General features: G+C 34.5%; 3 protein-coding genes and 1 pseudogene across 3 annotated transcripts; 3 read left to right on the forward strand and 1 right to left on the reverse strand.

Annotated features, from left to right (window-relative positions):
- Positions 1-234: 234 nt before the first annotated feature.
- On the reverse strand, positions 235-1,331 carry LOC110697921 (glutathione S-transferase T3-like). The gene is made up of 2 exons (XM_021875324.1): positions 1,230-1,331; positions 235-1,101 (listed from the first exon to the last, which is right to left on the reverse strand). The coding sequence occupies exons 1-2, from the start codon at positions 1,329-1,331 to the stop codon at positions 235-237; spliced, it is 969 nt and encodes a 322-aa protein (XP_021731016.1).
- Positions 1,332-2,387: 1,056 nt separating this feature from the next.
- Positions 2,388-3,314, forward strand: LOC110697832 (rRNA-processing protein CGR1-like). The gene has a single exon (XM_021875233.1). It carries the CDS (start codon positions 2,536-2,538, stop codon positions 3,106-3,108), a length of 573 nt encoding a protein of 190 aa, XP_021730925.1. The 5' UTR covers positions 2,388-2,535; the 3' UTR covers positions 3,109-3,314.
- A 4,559-nt stretch (positions 3,315-7,873) lies between these two features.
- LOC110697833 lies at positions 7,874-12,596 on the forward strand (annotated as a pseudogene).
- Positions 12,597-12,799: 203 nt separating this feature from the next.
- On the forward strand, positions 12,800-16,737 carry LOC110697834 (cysteine-rich receptor-like protein kinase 5). The gene is made up of 11 exons (XM_021875234.1): positions 12,800-12,866; positions 13,466-13,516; positions 14,157-14,237; positions 14,418-14,474; positions 14,576-14,710; positions 14,790-14,852; positions 14,986-15,122; positions 15,240-15,450; positions 15,562-15,799; positions 15,916-16,069; positions 16,149-16,737. The coding sequence occupies exons 5-11, from the start codon at positions 14,629-14,631 to the stop codon at positions 16,440-16,442; spliced, it is 1,179 nt and encodes a 392-aa protein (XP_021730926.1). The 5' UTR covers positions 12,800-12,866; positions 13,466-13,516; positions 14,157-14,237; positions 14,418-14,474; positions 14,576-14,628; the 3' UTR covers positions 16,443-16,737.
- The last annotated feature ends 5,646 nt before the right edge of the window (positions 16,738-22,383 follow it).

Below are 22,383 nucleotides of genomic sequence, written 5' to 3' on the forward strand. Positions count from 1 at the left end.
AGGGTTTCACATGGGCTAACAAAGGGGAAATTAAGATACTGACACAATTATATATAAAGAGACAAATTGATATAATTGAATAAAGAGACAAAGATCACATGTGCTATGAAAATGGGATAGTGGAAAAGATCCATTTTACTGATTAATTGATAAAGTACAAATAATTGGAAATGCGTACAAGAGGTTGAACTGGAATTGAAAACTTATCACTACTGAAAATGAAGATTACAATGCCTAAGCATCATTAGTGAAACTTTTAATTTTGTTCTGAAGTATTACTATCATTTCGTCTTCCCACTGTTCTCGGTTTACTTTCTGTTCTAGACGAGCTAGTTGCTCCCAGTGGATCCTATGTTGTTCTAGCTCAATTTTCTGTTGTTTCCTTGCCTCCTTGCGCTCCTGTATTTCAAGCCTCTTCATTTCTGCTTCGTTTGACACATTCATCGAATCCCCAAATAGCTGCAATCGGGTGTTGAATGTTTCTAATTCCTTAAATGCTTCACTTGATGGAGCTTTACCCTTCAACCTCGACTTAGCCTTTTTAATTCCTTCAGCACGAGCTACTCTCTCATCACCGGCACCCACGCTGGTCGGTGTGGTAGGTGAGGAATTGTCACCCTCATCCCGTGTCCTCTTCCCACTACTTCCGCTCCCTACAGACTCATCCGTCAGTGGAGTTGAATGTGGACGTCCCACCGAAGGCTTGAATGTTTGTTGGTCCAACAAAGACCGGAATTTGTCAAACTTCCTAATTTGGATCCATTCCTCGTAGAAGGTGAATCGTCCGAATGAGTTCTCATGGATTTTGTGGGCCTCTTGGATAACATCATCTTCGTTATAGCCACTTCCCTTTCGCTTTCGGGCCTTATCATAGCTTCCACACCACTTTAACACGGCTTCAGAGATTCGCATCCACCTTCCCTTCAAACTACTAATAGTTCGTAGGGATATTTCAACTGGATTCGATTCCCTGGCAGCATCGTATGCGTCCAAGACTCTGTTCCAAAATTGACCTTCTTTTGATTTGTGCCGATAATTATGTTGGTGCTGGTGTTCATGTAGGCGGATATAAGAGCCGTAGTTTCTGATCGCGACCAACTTCTATTGTTTGAACAACCAACACGAAATTCCGGAGTTGATTGGAGTGGTTGTTGTAACATTTGAGTGAAGTTTTGATGGGGGGAAGGAGTTTCATTTCCCTCACCATCATCCTCTCATTCTTCATTTGCCTCATCTTCTTCAGATAAGACATTGCTCGATACCCAAATATTGGGATTCGGTTTTTGTGACGGAAAATATCCAGATGCAGCACCATATTCACCGTAACCCATTGGTATCATGGATGGATGTGGGAAATTTGAACTGCTTTGAGAAAAAATAAAATTTTGAGGGAAATTTGGTGGATTATATGGGCAACTTGACTGGGGTATTTGAGGATACACTCCAGAAAAATTATGGGGAATATTTGTGGGTGTTTGTGAAAAATTTGGGTGAATTGGAGGAAAATTGGCTTGATTCGGGATCATATTTTGACCCAATTTTTTTTTTCTGCTTTCTATTTGTTTTGGGGTTGGTATTAGCATCCATAATTATAATTTATATTTGGAAAAAATAAAAATTTAATATTAATAATAATAATAACGATAATAATAATAATAATATTAAAAATAATAACGATAATAAAAAAAATAGTAACGATAATAATAATATTAATGATAATAATTAAAAATAATATTAACAATAATAATATTAATATTGGTATAAATAATAATAATATTGGTAATTATAGAGAGGATTTTTGAAGAGAAAAATATAGTAGAAAGAAATGGATTTTCAAAGTTGAAGAAAGTATATCAATATGGGTGTCTATTTATAGAGGGGAAAAAAATAGAGCCGTTGGTAATTTTTTTTTTTTTTTTGATTTGTATTTTATAAAATATATCCGTTGTATTATTACAACGGATTTATTTAAAACAATGAACACGTGTCAAGCAGCGGCTGGGCCAAGTGGCGCGCTCCCAACCGCTACTTTCTATTTTTTTTTTCTGCCCGTTAATAAGCAAAACGACGTCGTTTTGCAACATGAAACAGCAAAACGACGTCGTTTTGTATGAATATCAGTGGAAAATTTTGGTGGGGCCCACAGCGAATTATTTCGTCCAGCTGCTCGCTCCTGCAATCGAACGCATGACCACTCATCATGAACAATTATAGAGTTTGCCATTAAGCCACCACCTTATTTGTTCACTCATTGTGAACTATTAAAATGTTCACCATTAACGCTGCTCTTAACCCCAAATTATGTTACGTTGTCGTGTTGTGCTAGATTTTGCCGGTTTGCTAGGCAAGACCGGTCTTTAAGACAGTAAAATGGTCGGGCATTGGGCACTTGATTCTTTGGTTACGAAAAGAGGTAGATCCATATAAATACCTCAGCCATAATCACTGTCCAACCTTCTAAAACCCTAAATAGTGGTTTAGGCGGCACCAATTCTCTCCAAACCTCTCTTCATCAATCAATCCCCAAACTCATCAATGGCGTGCACAATCGATTTCCGATGCTTGGACGAAGGTTTCGGCGGCAAAACCGCCAAACGAAAGCGCGAATCTCAATCTCTCGCCTCCGAAACAGCTCAATTTGATGCATCAATGGAGGTCGACAACGACAATCAAATCGTGAATCCACCAGCAAAACGAGCCGCAATTTCATCCACTGACGATCCAAACAAGCCAGTATTTGGTCGGCCGACGTACGATGGAGTTATCGCCGGCAGAGTTTCCGGCCGGAACTGGAAGCAGCCGAGGAAGCATCGGTCGTCGGCAATGGCGGTTAGTCGGAAGCCGGTGTCGTTGGAGCAGAAGAAGAGAGACAAAGAGTTGAAGAAGGCGTACAAAGAGAGGAAGGATGAGTTGAAGGAAGAGATTCGGCAGCATAAGATTGCGAAGAGGAAGCAGAAAGAGGAGAGAGAGAAGAAGAAAGAAGAGAATATTTTGAAATCTGGTACTAAATTTCAGAAAATTACTAACCCTAAAACTCTCAAGAAGATTGCTAAATCTAAGCAACGCAAGCAGCTTAAGGTCGTTTCTGATGATCTTCTTAGAAAGTAGATTATTATTATTATTATTTTATTATTATTATTGTTAGTATTTTAATTGTTATTTGGTTGAGTTTTCGTTGCGATTTTTCGTGTATTTTTTACTTTGTTTATCGAATTTGGTTTGCGTTTACTGTTAATCTGAAGTAGTTGGAGAAATGTACACTCAATGGAAGATCTTGAGAGTTGAAATGAAATTTTTGTTTGGATTTTCTGCAAGAATTTGTGTGTGAATTTGTTTCGATTTTCTTTTAATTTTTTGTATTATTCTATATTGTTGCTGTGAATGCTGTTGATTAAGATTATGGTGCTGTATTGTTTCAATGAATCAGGGGGTCGAATTGAAACATGTTTGAAGAACCAATCTCGAGTTTATATATTCTACTTTGCTTGAGTTCAGTTGTTTTAGTGTGGAGCTAATATAATTATTGGTATGAAGTCGGAGACTGAATTGAAACATAAAAATCAGAATGACTAATATTTCTTCTCTGTAACAATATAAAAATTACTCCGTAGTTTGTATCAACAATTCTGTTTATCACTTTAGTAATGATTCTAGGAAGCTGAATTCTTTTCTTGGAAGCTGAATTCTTTTGCAGTAGAAAGAATATGGTGAAAACACCAGGTATGTCACGTCTTACTGAGGTTCCAAGGCTAAAAAAATGATTCTGCAGATATTGACCACATATCTCTGATAAGGTATTGGAGGGTTGATCAATTCTTAAGGCATATTGCCTGTTGTAAGCTTCACTCTGGGCTAGCCAATTGATGAAATCGATAAGACTTGCTAATAACGAGAAAGAAAAAGTTATTTAATCTGTGCATGATAGCTCAGGTAAACAAAAATATATGTGTATAAATTGGTCTCATTTGATGAAGGAAAATGATTATCAAGGGAATCATAATCAATATATGCAGTTAAAGCTAGATGAATCACCGGAAGATTCTAATTTGTCCATATCTTTTTCATTTGACGATGCAAGAACTTCCCTACTACAGTAGATTCCTCTGGAAACACCGAGGAGAGGGAAGCATACAATTTTTACCAGGTATGTGATGGTAATAACTCGGATCATCACCTTCATGCTTTAGCTGGATCAGATTTATGATTTTTATACAGTTATGGCCTGTTGTTTTAATCTAGCTGTTGTTTCAATCTTTATAGATTTTGTTTGATCAAAAGAAATTAGTCTTCACACATTGTTTACTGCTTTGAGCTTGATTACCATGGAGAATCCTAATTCATACATGTACCATGTATTAAAATACTTTTGAATAAGCATTGCAATCAATGTGAATTTTGTGCATTTGCTTCTCATAGTTTTGAGTTAAAAATTGGCTTTAATTCTTTCCAGATAATTTACTTTTCATATTGTTGCTCAGCATATCGTTCTTCACCCACTAACTGAATAAGGTGAACTGTCTTTGGCACCATGATGGTAGCTATGATTCAGTTCCTGCAAGGAAACGACATTTCAAGGAAGCGAAATTTAAAAAGAATTTAGAGGGCTTCCTGAGTTACTGGCCAAGGGAAATTAGGGTTATTTTGTTGCCTATGAGATTGTCGCTAAAATTATTTGTATAGGCTATATTCTACCAGTCGTGCCTTTGTATAGCTGCAATTTCTGTCGGTTACCAGTGCATGCATTCTGGGGGCTCCTGAAGGCTTGAGATGACTTGATTAAATTTGTTGCCTTTATGGACTTCTCATCCTCAAAAGTAAGTTTTCTTTAGGTTTGATTTTAAAACTTAATGGGTTCCACCGGATGGTTCAATACTAGCAGAGTTAGATAGCATAGCTTGAAAATTGATAATGAGTCTAAGTAAAGGAGGTGTAGAAAAGGCACTGGTTGATTTTTTGTTATGTTTGGGTAGAGTGACTTCCTTTTGGGACAATCTAGAATAGCAATGATTAGTATGATGATTAACGGGGTTCACTTAGGAGGGAGGGCACATGGGGAGGTTGCTCTAGTTTTGTAATTACATTTGTTGCCTTTGTCTATCTGTGGCCATGAAGAGTTGATACCATTACCTTGCGCCTTTTCCTTTGACAAGCACATTTCAGGTTGTACTACTATGCTGTACTTGAATTTTCGATGGGTATGCCTCTTGTACACCAAATTATAAGTTTCAAGTGTAAACAGCTATGCAAAACTGATTTAAAAGATATCGGGCAGTCGTGCCTGTTGAAGCCTTGGTTCCTAACCTTCCATTCCTTTCAAAGATGAATTGAAGATGTGTGAAAAAGCTGAAGCTTACTAGAAAGGTACTGATAGCTATATTATATATCTTATATTTCGTGCTGTTTGCTGCCTGGGAATAAGTTTGTGGTTTAGCTTATAAATAAACGTGATGCTTGGATTACATCACATATTGATAGTTGCTGCTATTTTCTCATGAAATGATCCAGTTCTAGCAAAATTTTCTGAAAAATACAGTGGTCAAAATCCACCTTATCTTGCAAATTCAGTTTCTTTATTGACAAATTCCTTTGAAAAATTCTGTCATATTCTTGAATTCGAGTCGTCGAATGGTGGTAGACTTCTTTGAACACTCTGTAAGCGTGGAACAACTGCTAATTTTCTAGCCCGTTGATATGCTTATCTTCCATTCATTTTTCTCAATAGTTGATTAGTTGTAAGCTATGTACGGTGAGCTTCAAACAATCTTTTAATGATCAGAATCTCTTACTAATTTTATTGTTGTATCATATCTTCTGTGCTAGTTTCTTGTTGGCTTTGCTGAGCACAACATGTTGCTTTCTATTGAGTGTAGATAGCTTGTTCAAGTATCTGATGTAAAAGTAAGCTATGTTTTGGGTTAGAATCCTCAGTGTGTAATATTATTCGTGTTTTGTTCTCTGTGAAATTTTAGGGCTTATCAGACTTAACAGTTGATAGACTGAGATTTCAAACTTTGCCGTCTGCAACATTGGACATGAAGTAATACGAGGATAAAATCAAAGCTAAAGCAGCTTCTGCATATTGTTTACTTGTTCCATACATTAGTATGTACGCTTCTTATCGCCCAACTACCTGTTTCCATGGATGACTCCAATGGTACTATTTCTAAGGCTCTTTCCAAGCGTCATCCTCAATCAATTTTGATAATCTCTGGAATTTTTTACTTAATTCGTTTCATGAAGTTTTTGTGCAGATCCGAATCCTCTGTTATTTTCTTTTTCTATCATTTGAATGTCTACTGATGATCCATTGACTTTTCATCAACGAAACTTGGATTATGGGGTAATGGTATCAACTAGTATAACTTTTTCCTTCAAATTGCTTCAGATTATTCTTGTTTGATCATATGCAAAGTGAAGAGAACTGAGAAGTCTTATTGTAGGAAAATCGAATGCGGGTTGCCAATTTGCCTGTTTTTTTATATAGTTCCTTTTATTGTTGGTTGATGAAATTAGAGTGATGAAGTTTCTTTTATATTGTTCGTTCTATTGTTGGTTGATGAAATTGGAGGGATGAAGTTACTTTATAATTTTGGTCGAAGTTTTTACCTTATGGGAAAAAGATGGTCGGTGATTGGGATTTGGAAATACGGAGTAGGAAGTATTATGTGTGATAGTGTTTGATAATTTTAGATGTGCACCAATTATATATATATATATATTTCTTTTTTTGTGGGTGAAGGAGAGGGGCTAGGCCTCTAAAGAAGGCCCCCAAAGAAAACCAACACACACACTAAAACACACGAAAACAAGACAACAAAACACAAGCCAAAATGCGAGCTAACAAGATTCCATAAGGGCACAGCTAAGCAAATTTATTTTGAGGCACCATACGAAGCAAAGCAACACCCCCAAATCCTCCAATAAAATCGGCATGAAGATCCCTCGAGATCGCTTCAAAGAGGATGAAGTTTTGTGTTGCACTCACACCATAGTTCGCAAGCCAATCGGCCGCATGATTAGCTTCTCGAAAACAATGTGAAATAACTTCCCAATCTCTACTACAAATCAAGACTTTGCACTTGCGTATGATATGTATATAGGGGGAGTTGGCAGGGATGTCATCTACCAAAATTCTAGCAACAACTTCCAGTCGATTGAGTGTTGGATTTTTCTATGCCCTCCATCCCAAGCAACCTTTCATCACAGCCATTAGCTCCGTTTTCGTACAGGAACAAATGTCACACTTAAGAGCAAAGCATTCAAACAATTCTAATTATGCCACCTACTCCCGCAGCTCCAGGATTTCCTTTTGAAGCACCATCAGTGTTCAACTTGACCCACCCCACACTCAGTGTCACCCGTTGAATATATCATCTCTCTCTTGCGCTTACCTCCCTGTTGCAATAATAAGTCCTTGCTTTCCATAGCTTGTTAACCTTATAGATTTCATGCCAAGTGTACTGTATTAATAGTAACAAGTCAAAGCTTTTACGTACTTGTATTTATTTTTTGTTAGAAAATAACAAAATCTACGTCGCATAACATTATGCGTGCTCGAGATCTACACCACCCGATTAAAGTATAAGTCCAAAGAGATTCGATCAAATGAAAAACGATGAATAAGACAAGTATTGCAAATTTACAATAGATTGAAAAACAGTACATAATAATAAATAGTACAAACTAATTTCATGAATATTGTCAATAAACAGGTTCAATGGGTTGAGTGAGGGGTGGTGTGGGTCAATTTTTAAAAGACAAAGGAAAGGGCGGGTCATATTAAAATGTTGAATTGGATGGGTTGAGTCAAGACTTATCATTTTTGCGCCCAACCTTTTACTTTTGAAAAAAAATTACATTCATTATGTTTCTTGTTAGATAAACTAGTATGTGATTTATTGACTTTTTATGTCCATTGTACTCAATTATGGAGAGAAAACAAAAAAATTTAGTGAAGAATCATAGAAATAGAAATATGGTTTTAAACCCCTTGGATAAAGGGTTGTCAATGACTCAATTCTCATATTTTATCTCAAAAAGATTTTGAAAGCATCCGTTATATATTTATGATTGATTGTAAAAGAAAAACGAGTCGAATTCAGGTTTAATTGGAGGATGGAAATGGAGATGTATGAGTTTAGATAATGCCCGACCCGCCTTTTGGTCCACTCTCTCTCTCAGAGTTCTCCATTGAAGCGCACTCAACATCGCACTTGACGTTCTCCATTACAATTTATCTGTTCGAGGTAAGTTCATTGTTGGTTTCTTTTATTAATTTTCATATCAATTTCACAATCTAGTGTTTAATCTAATTTAATTGTCGAAAATCTGAACTAAATACTAAGATTATAACCAGCAATTGTGTTGCTAGAAATTTGATAATTGAATCACATATCCCTAAAATTATGAATCAATTTTGATTGCACAATCCTTTAATGTTAGGATTCAACTATAAAATTATTCTTCTATGATTAGTAAGGCATCAATACTTCAATCATTCTCGCAGAATTCTATTTGTAACCCCTTTTGTTAGTATGTGTTGAATGTACTTGTTAGATTATTTTTACTACTATGAGATTTCGTAATAAAGTGGCGAGTCGAATATAATCAACATTTACCATTGTTACAGCTTTGTTGGGCATTGGTGGAAGATGATTTACACGGCAATCGACACATTTTACTTGACGGAAGAGCACCTAACTAATTCGCCTTCAAGGAAAGATGCCATTGATGAGGAAACCGAAATTACTCTCCGCGTTTATGGCTGTGATTTGATCCAAGAGAGCGGCATCCTTCTTAGATTGTATCCTTCACATTCATTCTATCTTGTGGTACTTTATTTCTCCATGTATTTAATGTTACTCATACTTGGGTACTCTTGTCGGACATGGGTAAGTAAGTGTCCTAGCGTTGGACATGGGTACGATTCCTTATGACGATTCATGTTAGCCGACCCCAAATCATTTTGGGACTAAGGCTTTGTTGTTGTTGTTGTTTTGTATATATTCTGTGATTTTTGTCCACTATAGCTTGAGGTGATATAGATTATAGAGTGTTTGTGCCATTACATAATAAATTATGGAGTTTGTTGTCCTTAATTGTGAAATCTTAGACCTCAAGCCGTTATGGCAACTGCCCAGGTTCTGTTCCATCGATTTTACTGCAAAAAGTCGTTTGCCCGCTTCAATGTTAAGGTTAATATTCTGCTTCTGTTGTTTATTTTGTTTGGACTTGGAATTCTGTGATTTCCTTACTGGTTTCTGGACTAATTCTGTTGCTGCGTCTTAATTTTACTGATTTTCAGAGAGTAGCTGCCAGTTGTGTTTGGCTGGCATCAAAACTTGAGGAGAGTCCAAGGAAAGCCAGACAAGTCCTCATTGTCTTCCATAGAATGGAATGTCGAAGGGAAAATTCACCTGTCCAACATTTGGATCTTTAGTCTAAAGTATGTATCAAGTTGTGTATTTCTCTCATTTTTTTTTTGCTTATCAATTTGAAATATTAGTTACTAAGAATATTGCTGTATGTTTTTCTATATAGTTAACTTGTGTATCTATCCCGTGTATGAAAATTAGTATCTTGTCTTTTTATGTTCGAAACTTTGTACTCACCATTATTTTTCATCCCCCTTTTGTAACAGAAATATTCGGAGCTGAAGATGGATTTGATAAGAACAGAAAGACACCTCCTGAAAGAAATGGGTTTCATTTGTCATGTGGAGCACCCGCACAAATTCATATCAAACTACCTAGCTGTCTTTGAACTTAAAGAACTTTCAGAGTTAAGGCAAGATGCTTGGAATCTAGCAAATGATAGGTATCTCACATCAATTAATATCATATACGAAGTATCTTTTTGTTCTCTGTAAATATAATAGTTTTTTGTTGACTTGTGATGCCACTTATTGGATCTTTATGTTTTGACTAGAGTGTGTGAATTTGTGTGTATTTTATTTTGCCTTGAATACCTGAATTCTATCCTAAAATCATAATCTTCTTGAAGTTTCATGCATTCATATCATAGGCTTACATTGATTCATAGTTTATTTTTTTAAAGTCAGAAGAAATTTTAGGTTAGGAGTCTCAGGCAGCTCCTAATCTCTTGCAATTATTGTTTCTTCATTCAATTTTGGATAGTGCTATGCCCCTTTGGCCTTTGCTGGTTTGGCATTGTAATGATATGCCATTCAATTAGGTGAATTCCTATTCTGTATCAAGTGCCATAGAGTTTTTGTTGGGGTTTATGTTTGTAGTTACCTGGTCCGTATGCACGTGTTTAACTTTTAATTATCATGATTGTGTGAAATTGTATGGTTATTATATATCCTTATTTACTTGTGGGTTTGCCAAAGATCTTTTCTAGAAGCCTCATAGATTCATAGTCTCATAGATATGTAGTTTCTTTGTAACAGTCATCAGAAGTAAAAGGTTGGCACAGCTAAGCATCTTCTGCAATTATGCTTTACACATTTTCAAAGAATGATATGTAGTTGAGTCATGAGGTATTGAGCTGCTGAGGACTGGTGATTGCTAAATTCTTGAGCATGAATGGAGCTTTATTAGGCTGTCATGGTTAAATTTTAACTCATCAAATATTAACCAATGGAAATGAATAAATTGATTACTACCACATGCTAAAGCCATCGTTTATTAACAAATACAAAATCACCATTGTGATTGCTATTTGTACTTACTGGCTTTCAGCCATAAAATGCCGTTAGTTCTATTTCCGTCTAGTCTCCTACTGCCACTAGTTATTGTAGTTAGACTATGTTCACCAGATTGACCAGACTATTTCCTTGTCTGCCTATCTGTCTTCCGCAGGCTGCAGCCTATTATGATATTTCTATTTTATATATATATATTTGGGACTATTTTGAATTAATAATGTGTGTACTAAAAAGTATACTGTATATGTTTGACTAGGTACTCTTTGTGATAGCTGAGTTCTTCTTCGCTATATATATCATAGTTTATTTCTGCATTTATGTCTTATCTCAGTTTACGGACTACACTGTGTGTTCGATTTAAAAGTGAGGTGGTCGCTTGTGGAGTTGTGTATGCTGCTGCGAGAAGGTTTGGAGTCCCCCTTCCTGAGAATCCACCATGGTGGAAGGTCTTCGATGCAGATAAATCTGGTATAGATGAAGTCTGTAGAGTTTTAGCTCATTTGTATAGCCGTCCAAAGGCCAAGTATATACCTGTTCGTAAGGAGTCAGTTTCCTTCACATCATCCAACAAGTCTTGGGATTCACAGAATACTGCAGTGCCCAAAGTAAGCATCACCTGTCTGTCATTTTACCATACTGGCCCTACTACGAGGTCCAGCAATGTTTATTTGATTGCCTCTATCATATTCTTGTTTGTTAACTTTAATTACTATATTATAGTTTTGCCTAGTTAAGTTGCCATGCCTTTTCTGATAGTTTCCGCATTATTCCAGGAAGGTTCCCTGAATACACCAGTGGCTAGTGCTGATACTGGTGTGACAAAGACGGCTTCAGGTGCTGCAGCTAGTGTTGATACTGGGGGATCCAGGGACGCACTTGTAAAACAGGCACTTGACAAGTTGACAAGATGAAAGATTCTAAGAGAAGCGATGACGAGTCCAAGGACACGGCAAATGACGGTGAAGGAAGAGAGGACATCATGGTCAAGTCGAAGCCTGAACTCAGAACAGAAACTAGTGGAGAACGAAACAGGGAGACAGAAAGGGACGGAGATAGGGATAGGGATAGAAAGAAAGACAGGGTTAGGGACAGGGATAGAGAAAGAGACAGGAACAGGGATAGACAGAAGTCCTGGGATTGTGAGAGGGGAAGAGATTCTTACAGGGAAAGTGAGCGAGATGATATTGAATGGGAGATAGCGAAAGAAAAAAGTCACCAATCCCGGGATAAATCTCTTATTGCTAGAAGAAGAAAATGTTGAACAGGTTTGTTAAAACAAACTGGTTTGTGTCTTGCACAATTTGCTTCACATGATGACATGTAGAGCTTGCTGTGTACCTTTTTTTTTTTTTTTGATGGGGCCCACGTTAGAGTGAAGAGACAAGTCTACTTTGTTATTGCATGCCAAGATCACCAACGGTAAAATTGTTTTCTCATATGACAACTCCATGCAAAGTATTTATCACTTTGTGTAAAGGTGTAAAGGTTAAGTCATCTACAGAAATAAATATTGATGAAGAGACCATACAAAATCAGAACGGAGCAATTTTGCAACATCTATAAATGCATGTCTTGTCAAAATTTTTATACAAAAATAATTCTAAATGTGACTAAGTTATATTCTTGATGAAAACAATGTTATGAACTTTGAAAGTTTGATCAACTATTGTTTCGCATGAAAGATGCAGTACTGCTAGTTGCAACACCAGTTTGTTAGTACCACAATCCTCCGCTTCATCATTTTGTAAGATACTTAAACTTTGATTATAGGAATTTGATGGAAGATTGCCTTATTGTGTATTTACCTAAGGATGTATAATCATTAGTAGCTACTCCCTTCGTTCCATAATTGTCAGCTCTTAGAAGTTCTGCCACACCAATGGCATCTAGCCTTTCAGTCTGGATGACATAAGTTATTCTCAAATGTTGCGTGCAGTGGCTGGGTTTTGCTGCAGGATGTGATTATCCTTCCTAAAATATTCAGGAAGCTGTACCTGAGGATGATATCTGAAGTTCTTCCAATGTACAATCAAGTCTATCCACAGAAAGAATGAAGCAACTCACGAGTATAGCTCCGATCCACCATTAATTTGAGCATAATTGAAGAATTACTACAAGTCATGACTTCAATTTACGTGTTTGAAAGATCGTAGCGGAGGCAGGCATCAGGCTCTATGTGCCAACAAAATTCATTCAGGTATGGCATGTTGACAACCTGGAAACATGACTTAGCAATTGATAGGCACAATCTAATAACTAATTATACTCAAACTAGAGAACTCTTCAAACTATAATTTTTAAGTACCAAATTATTTCATATAATACTCAAACTAGAGAACTCTTCAAAATATAATTGTTAAGTACCAAATTATTTCATATAATCCTGGGGTCAAGTCAAACCTACAATAATATCCACCCTTTATCTGTTAGATTCATCAATTTACATTATAATCTCAATCAACATGAAATATACTTGGTTTTGGATCATCAAAGGAGGTTTATAATGGCCAAACTTTGCGTGTTGGTGATCATGCTTGGAATAACTTGGTTATCACTTCCAATAGTCCAATCACAATCAGGGATTTGCTGGGAGAAATATGATCGATGCGTCTCAAATAATTTGAATAGCACAGAGCCGCAATTTGATGAATCCAGCCCTTCGTTTAATATCACTGAATTTATTTGCTGTGATCTCCTCCAACAAAGTGCAGTAAATGAGAAGCAATGTTTTTGCAAATGTAAACACTCTTATAACTGAAAATCCCTCCTTTGCACCTAATGTTACCCTTGTTTTAGGTGCCTGTGGCATTGCTAAATCTGTGGCTTCCCTCAATGCCTTTTGCCAAGGTAATAATACCCTCCTTTACATAAGTTCTTATATGTTAAATGGTATCCGTAATTCCTTGGGTGTGCGTTGTATAGATACGGTCATACAGAGGACAAATAGTTTTATCTTTCAAAGAACTTAAAAAAAAAAAAAAAAAAAAAAAAATTAGCTAATTTTTGTATATAAACTTTGTACATATATATTTAAAATCTCAATATATTTTGATTTTTCGTATCTTCATTACCTTAATGGCTTAACAGTTGTTTCAATTCTATAAATATGTCAATTATGTGGCTTCTTTAACATCTTTTCCCTAGCTAATACTCTAATGGATCACATAAAAAATAATCTGTATCTAGAATAATTGACATTAGATTTTTCAAGATGTTGTTTAAGTTTTTTGGACATGGTGAATGACCATATTGGATCTAATTCCTTATGGCTTCTATGGAGTGAGGGAAGTATCGGCTCCTATGGCGTTGCTAATTTGATTTGATCTCTAAAGCTCAAAGTACCCTGCTAGACCATACCTTGCTATGTGCAATCTGACGTGTGTATATAATTCATGAACTTTCTTACTAACATTTAGTTCTATAATAATATGGAGCATCATAGATTAATCCTGTTTATTTCCCTCTATCTTTTATATTCATGTGATAGATGTCCAAGTGCCACCACCAACATCGACCCAGCCTCCGCCAAGTGACATTTCCTCCATTACACCGCCTACACCGACAGGAGGTATTTGCAATTTCTGTACTCATCACACTTACAAATGTCTTTATTCTTAGGACAGTCTCTTAGCTTGTAGATTACATAAGGAACTCTTAGTTGATCTCGGAGATCAATTTTATTTGAGATTTTGTCAATATTTGCAATGGTGAGGATTACAGCAAGACAATTTTGGTTTCCATATCACAGCTACTTCACCTCCATCACAGACTCATCTCCCACATTCAGAGTCACCCGCCAAAAAAGGTAATTATGATGAAATGCATAGAGAAAGTGGACTATTTCAATGAATTATTTCTCTCTTATTTATCCATTTTATGAAGTTTGCTTTTGTGTGATCTATGCAGTAAAGCTTGAAGTAATAGTTCCTGCCATTGTTGCTCCATTAGCAGTGATCACAATGGCATGTGTTATATTTGGTTTATATCTTGGTAAAAGGAAGCACACAACAGAACAAAATGTCGCAAATAATACTCAATATGGTAATGTCCTGAACTAAGTAAATTTTGCATCTTCTCAAGTAATGCGGCGTAGTTGATGAAAATGTTTTAACAAGTGTAGCTCTTCCGACTCAGCCTCCTGGTCCGCTTCCAGTAACAATTGTTACTGAGAATCCAAATAAAGGTGCTATATATACTGCTATTCCAAACTCTTTAGGCACATTGAAGCATAATGCTGATCGTTATATTATTATTTGTTATGACTTAAGATTATGTGATACTAAATGAATTGACTCCTTCCGCTCCGCCTCCTTTAGGTTTGGCTCCATCGCCAGGAGACTATATCATGAAAGCCGACTCCTTGCAATATGATGTGGCCACTCTTCAGGCTGCCACTAACAACTTCTCTGATGATCATGTAATTGGCCGAGATGGATTTGGTGTTGTTTACAAGGTAAATTAACTATTTGCATATAATCAGAACATTTGACATTGTCTTTGGTATATATTGGTGTTTGACTGATTTACTTGTTAGAAACTGATTCGAAACTAATAATTATTTATGGCTCAGGGGAGCTTACCAGACGGACAAGAAATAGCAGTCAAAAGGCTATCAAGAACCTCTAATCAAGGTGATAAAGAGTTTAAGAATGAGGTTTTATTGTTAGCAAAACTTCAACATAGGAATCTGGTGAGGCTGGTTGGATTTTGCTTAACAGATCGTGAAAAGTTACTTCTGTATGAATTCGTGCCTAATAAAAGTCTGGACTACTTTCTATTTGGTAAGTAGATATTATAGCTACTGCATTATTGCGTTATGTCTGCAGTATTTAGATTCAAAACTTTTTGCTAATGTGATTTAAATGAAAAAAAAAAAAAAAAAAAAACTACAGATTCTCAAAAACGGGGACAATTGAACTGGTCAACTCGTTACAACATAATAAAAGGCATTGCTCGAGGAATGCTTTATCTTCATGAAGACTCTCCTGATCGAATTCTTCATCGTGATCTAAAAGCTGCTAACGTGTTGCTCGATACAGAGATGAACCCAAAAATTGCAGATTTTGGCATGGCGAGGATCTGTGCCTTTGATCAAACTCATATTGATACAAGCAAAGTTGTTGGAACTTAGTATGTTAAACCTGAAAAAGAATATCAGAATTTAATAGCAGAATGGTGATGTTTTTGACTAAGGCATATTTTTTTTATTTTACTGACTTTTCTTTAATTTTAATCGTGAATTGCAGTGGTTACATGGCTGTAGAGTATTTACTTCATGGACAGTTCTCTATAAAATCAGATGTATACAGCTTTGGCGTGCTAGTTCTGGAGATAGTAATTGGCAGAAAGGTCAGCGATGTCATCTATCAATCTGGAGGCAGCTTTAAGCTTTTGAGCTACGTAAGTTGTAAACTATTGTTCTCTATTCATAATTAATTAACTATTATCATGAAATGATTGATTAATGGCATGTTATCAGGCTTGGAGTTGTTGGTTAGACGGAGAACCTTTAAGACTTCTTGATTCCATGCTGGGAAACTCATATTCAAACCTTGAGGTCATAAAATGTATACATCTGGGTTTGCTATGTGTGCAAGAGGATATTAACAAGAGGCCTACGATGGCGACTATAGTCCACATGCTCAACTCTTACGCTGCAGCTGCTGGAACCCTTTCGATGCCTCAACCCCCTGCATTCCTGTACAGCAGCAGTTCAGACCAATCTACGACGAGAAGAAGCAACACTGATTCAACTACTTGGTCTCAGAACTAACAACGTCAATCACCAATATGATTGTTTGGTGTAGGGAGTGAAGTGTTGCTAGAATGTACGTATGAAAAACAACGTAAATTTGCAATTTCCTTGACTGCATCGATCACCAATCTGATTGATGTGTAAGGTAGTGAAGTGTAATTCAATTGGTTGTAAACATCTAAGGTGCTGCTCTTGGCAAATCCCAGCATACCCTTGGACTAACTATAAATTTTCCTTTAGTATTGTGATCTGAAATTGGTTGTATAATATCGCGTTTTCATCATGAATCCATCCAATGACTGGTTTTTTTGGACTTTCTTTTATACCAACTCTTTTTCAGGGGTATTATGGCTAAAAAGTTTTACGGACTATTACTAAATAATATAAAAGTACCATTTGCATAATACTTGCCCATTTGGTAAGTGGTCATCAGTCGTGAATGATGATACGTAGACACGTAGTAATTTTGTATGTAAATTTGTAAGGAAAACTTATACTAGTATTTATTATTACCATGGTAATGGAACTTCAACCTCAGACATGTAATTTTCTTCACGAGTTACACACCACTCAATACCACATCTAAGAAACTGAGCTAATGGGGATGAATTGTCATTACTATGCCTGGCCTCACGAATTAGGATTTCTTCGTAAATTTACTCACAATTCACAAATTCATTATCATTCTCACGATTTATGACAACTTACCTTATGGATCATTAGTGCTTGATTGGTTTAATGTTAAAAGTACTGAGTACATTTCTCTAAGAAGTTCTACTTACTTAAAGAGTTAAAGTATGTTCAAAGGATTTCTCCGGCGAAACAAGGTTTAAGGACTAGGCCTAACGCCGCTGTCAAAAGGTCATTGGTAATTTTCGTGGGTCCTTGTGTTGGAAGGCTAGGCTTGACGCCGCCGTCAAGAGTGGGTAATGACGGAAACGATGAAGTTAGGGTTAGGGTTTCGGAGTTCTTTGCTTTTAGGTTTCGGGTTTTGGGTATTGACCGGTGCTCGCTCTACCTCTGGTTTGTTCTTCTCACCTAAGTTTCTTTTGTCTTGGTTTTAATCAGAGTTTGCTTGCCTTCTTAAGTTTGCTTATGGTTTATTTTAGCTTCATTTGGTTTTTGAATACTCTAAGTTTGGGGTTTTGTCTCGAGGGGCAGTGTTGGCAGAGAATGAAAGCTAGGATCCTTTGCTATGGGTCTTAGTTGTGTTCTAATGGGAGAGTTAAGTGATACTGTTTGTGTTGGGAGGCTAAACAAGAATTTGGCCATGGTTGGGATGTGTGTGTTTTGTTGGATTGGTATTTGGTGTCTTCCTTTTCCCTTGTTTGTAATATTACTCTTGAAAATTGTTATCTGAAGCAGGCGTCCAAACTTTGTTTACGGGTTTCTCGAGCCTCGACGTTGTCAAAGTTGTCTTGCCAACAAGGACAACTTATGATTGAAAGGTCATTTGTGCAAGTGACCTATTTGAAGATCTTACTTGGTGGTGAGTTGATCCCGCCAAGTAAGGTAAAGCTAGCCATGATCAAACAATTTCAATACTCTCAATCACTCTCTCTGTATTATGAAGTTTGTATTTGCTTCTTGGATGTCCTCGTTTGCAACTCGTCCTTCCAACTCCTTTTATGTATTAATGTTTTTAGTGTCAAGAGTTGTAAGGGCTTAAATGCTAAAAGCCATACTTATGTTTATGTTGTTGTTTTAAAGTCGAAGGCGGTAGTTATAAATTTTAATCTTTGTTTGGTATTTGTAAACTCTGATTTTTAAATTTAATACAAATTCCGCTGTTGTTAAAAAAAATAATAATAATAAATAAATTTAAAATTATTAGTTCTAAACCACATTCATACCAATAGACTATTAAATTTTTTTCTAATAAATAAATTATATTATTTATTATTTTATTTAAATTATAGTTTTTACCCATAAACTTTTAAGCCACAATGTTTTGCATTTTACACTATTTATACACTCTAAGTTCATTAAAATTGGTGACATTAAAAAATCAATAGTCATATGACGGTTTTGTTAAATCTGGCTCAATATATACTTTCATTCATAAACTTATTTTAAACTTATATATTTTTAGGTATATATTAATGATTAGAATTATATACATTAGAAAGCGTGAGTATCGGAAAGTATTTAGTTACCCAAACATAGTGGAATAAACATAAACTAGTAACCTAAAAGTTAGCCAAAGAAATATGTGGTTCACTAAAAATGATTTAGCTACATTAATAGGCAACAAGACCCCTGTGACAATCACTACAAAAGGACTAACAAATTCAAGACATATATTCGACCGGATTGCTCAATTTCTAGATCCGCCGTAGTTCAAAAGAGTGAGGTTGATACGAAAAAGGAAATATTTAAAATGTCGACAAACTTCATGCTTCTGATTCCGGCAAACATAACACTACAAGTTGCAACAATGCAACACAACCTTATGATTTCACATGTAATAATGATACTATGATACCATTAAAAATTGACATAAATAGCAATAAACTAAATTTATAAAAATTAAGTCAAATAGAATCTTCTCCAAACCACTTGGAATCTGCTCAAAAATTCTTTAGTATCTAGCTAGCTTTCGGCCTTAAATTCACTTAACTTAAGCATGTTACTACTATGACAAAAATTAGCACTGACAATTTAAGCAACATGGTTAATTAGTTACTGTTAATCACTACATTTTGCCTAATTGATTTATAATTAGACAAATTAGTGTCTACTTTAACTCTGCAAGCATGCATCATCGATCACTTCCTAATCTTATTTTTAATTATATTACTACCAATTTGATCATCTTTTCTTAATTATTTTTTTTTTTATCATTTTTAGCCTTAATAAAATCGAATCTACTAATAACAAATGGAATCTTACTGCAAAGATACCTATCTAATTTTGAGGTAGCCGGCCATTTTAGGTTTTAGGTACACTTCTTTTGTACTTGTACCCTCCATATATTTTATAGTTTTAGGAAGAATTTTGAGTTGTTGATCCACATTAGTAAGAATAATCAGCTTTTAACATGTCCTCCAACATATATTGTTATAATTAAATTGGTTTAGCATGGGAATGGGACATCATGCTTTCTCCATTTTTAGTAATTGCAACATATATAAATATAAAATACTATTATTGTACTCATACTTGTAATTGATAAATTATTACCTTTCATAAATGTTCCTCACAATTATTCCCACCGTCTCATAATAATTGACGCACTTGATTTTTTTTCTTAACTTTGACCATCTTTTTTTTCATATTATAAAAAATAAAATGTTAATAAATAAGTTGTTATGGATTTACCTAAATATATATTATTGAAATATCAAGTTTTATTAAAAATATTATTTCATATAATATCAAAAAAAAAAAGGTTGGTCAAAGTAGAGAAAAAAAGTGAAAAGTGTCAATTATTCTGAGACGGAATGAGTATTATCTACACAAAAGGTTAAAAAATATATATATATAATAATAATAATAAAAAAAATAAAAAATAAAAAAAAAGGGTGAAGAAAGACTTAAAAATAAGGTTTGCATATTCTTTCAAAAAAAAAAAAAAGGGGTTGTATACAGTAAAGGTAATTTTTATCATGAAATCGGTTGTATCATACAATCGAAGGCATATTTTTACTTATTTGCGCGAATTTCTACTCATTTACACAAAATGAGCAATTGTTTTCTGCTCATCATTTGCACAAGCAAATTTTGTGCTCATATTTTTTAGAAAAGAAATTTTTTGTATGTGCATTAGTACTAAATGAATAATTTATTGATTATTTTACGAACATTCATTAACAGGACCTTTTTTCTCTCATCTTTTATTCTAAGTTCATAATACTTATTTTCTCTTATTTAATTTATAAGAATCTCTCTTGTATATGTCGTGTGACTTTTTATTAATAGATTTTTTTACTATTCAAAAAAAAAAATTATAAGATTCGTATTTTCTCTCTAGATTCATACTCAAACTCTCTTAATTCACTATCCAAAATATATAAGACTCATTTTCTTTTTCACTTTTCACTTTTCACTTTTAAATATCATTCACCATATCTTGCATGTTGAGAATTTTCCATTTTATGTTTGAATTTTGATTTATTTTTATGACTTCCTTCTCTTTGATTTTAAGTTTTTTTTTTTTCTTCTTTTTTGTTGTTATTAATCTTTAATATTGTGTGATTTAATAGCTAAATAAAAAAAAATAAAAAAAAGATACTAATTTTTGATTTTTTAATAGTTTTTTTTTTATTTTTTTATTGATGATATTTAATTTGTAATATGAAACACTATTTTTTGCAAATTTGCAGAAGATGAACACTTTTTAAGATCATTTGAAGAAATGAGCAAATTTGTCCAAATTCTTCTTCTTGTTTATTCTCTATTTACATTACCTACAATAATAAACAAAAGTAAACTTCTATATTACTCCAACAACAACAATAATAATTCCAATAATTCAAACCCAAATATAATTTTCTACATTCCAAACAAACATTATTTTTACTTTTTTAACGTGAGACAATTTTTTTCGATACATCCATCGTAGTGCACATTGAAAATGGGGCAAATACAAGGGGATTAGAGGAGTATTTAATTTAGCTAGGGCTTTAGGTTTGTATTATATGTTCATTTACATGTTTGAAGAACAGTGATGTACTAGTGAATAATGACCAGTCCTATTGGCATAAATGTCTCTCTTAACATTATTCAACCATCAATTAAAATGAAAATCGATCTAATGGGACAAGTAAAAGAAAACAAAAAGGCCAATATAGCCACTTTTTGAGCCTGACTCACTATGACTCTATTAAATTTACCACATATGTACATTCGACGTATATACTACCCTTGAATTCATTTATTCATCGTCAATCACCAATGGTTTTACAACGCATATTGCCCTTGAATAAGAAGTTATGAAAAATAAGAATTCAATAAATTACTCGTTCTCACAACTACGTTGCAATCTTCCATATATTTATTTTAATTCGCTAGCCCTTGTACTTTAAGCTTGTCAATCATCATAGGGTTAATGAAATAATAATTTTCGATGATTTCAAACTTAAACTAGTCATTACCTACTTCGATCTTGATTCTTAGGCTTAAGTGGCCTTTAACAAAAAAAGTGATTCTTAGGCTCTAGTTCTCGTAGTTTAGTTAAAATGAATGTGTCTCAAGAAGATGGTCAAATGCAAGTACAAGGCTAAAGTTCATCTATATAAGTAAAAAATTAATGTGTCGACATATTTATGCACTAATCCCAAAAAGAGAACAAACATACTTCCTCAAGTTATTTAAATCTTTAACTTTTTTCTGTCACACCTATAAATGTACGACTTAATTCCTAAATTTGTTGTGTACACTCGATTTATAATATTAATAATGTATATCGTTTTAAGCTAATTTTTAACCAATTTGGGGTTACATAAACCTTGTTTGGGGCAAGTGTTAATATATATTATACGATTTTAATGTGTATAGGACATATTGAATAAGTTTTATAAGGATCATACGGTTACATTCACACATTGAGATTTGATTTTTTTTCTCCTTTAAACAAAGTACTTTTAATTTATCAATAAAATGCAAGTAACTTTTATATACAAGTATATATTAAGTAACTTTTACTTATATCAAAGTACCTTTTAATTAATTTAAGCTACCATTTCAACCAATTAATCTATGTTATTGTACACCCAAATTTTTTAAAAAAATAAAAAAGAAAATTATAAGAGACTTAATTCAAAATTATGTTTTACAATATGATTTTTTTATAATTAGATATTATAAAAATTATAAGCCAATTAAAAGTTATCACCTTCATACCTTTTTAATTTGTTATTTACACTTTTCCTATAAAGCCCGGGCAATTCACTTATTCTATACACTTTTATACACCATACGACCTGGTGTATATAGCCAGCAAGGTACAACCAATTGT

Source organism: Chenopodium quinoa, unplaced genomic scaffold, assembly GCF_001683475.1.
Source record: "Chenopodium quinoa cultivar QQ74 unplaced genomic scaffold, ASM168347v1, whole genome shotgun sequence".
NCBI lineage: Eukaryota > Viridiplantae > Streptophyta > Magnoliopsida > Caryophyllales > Amaranthaceae > Chenopodium > Chenopodium quinoa.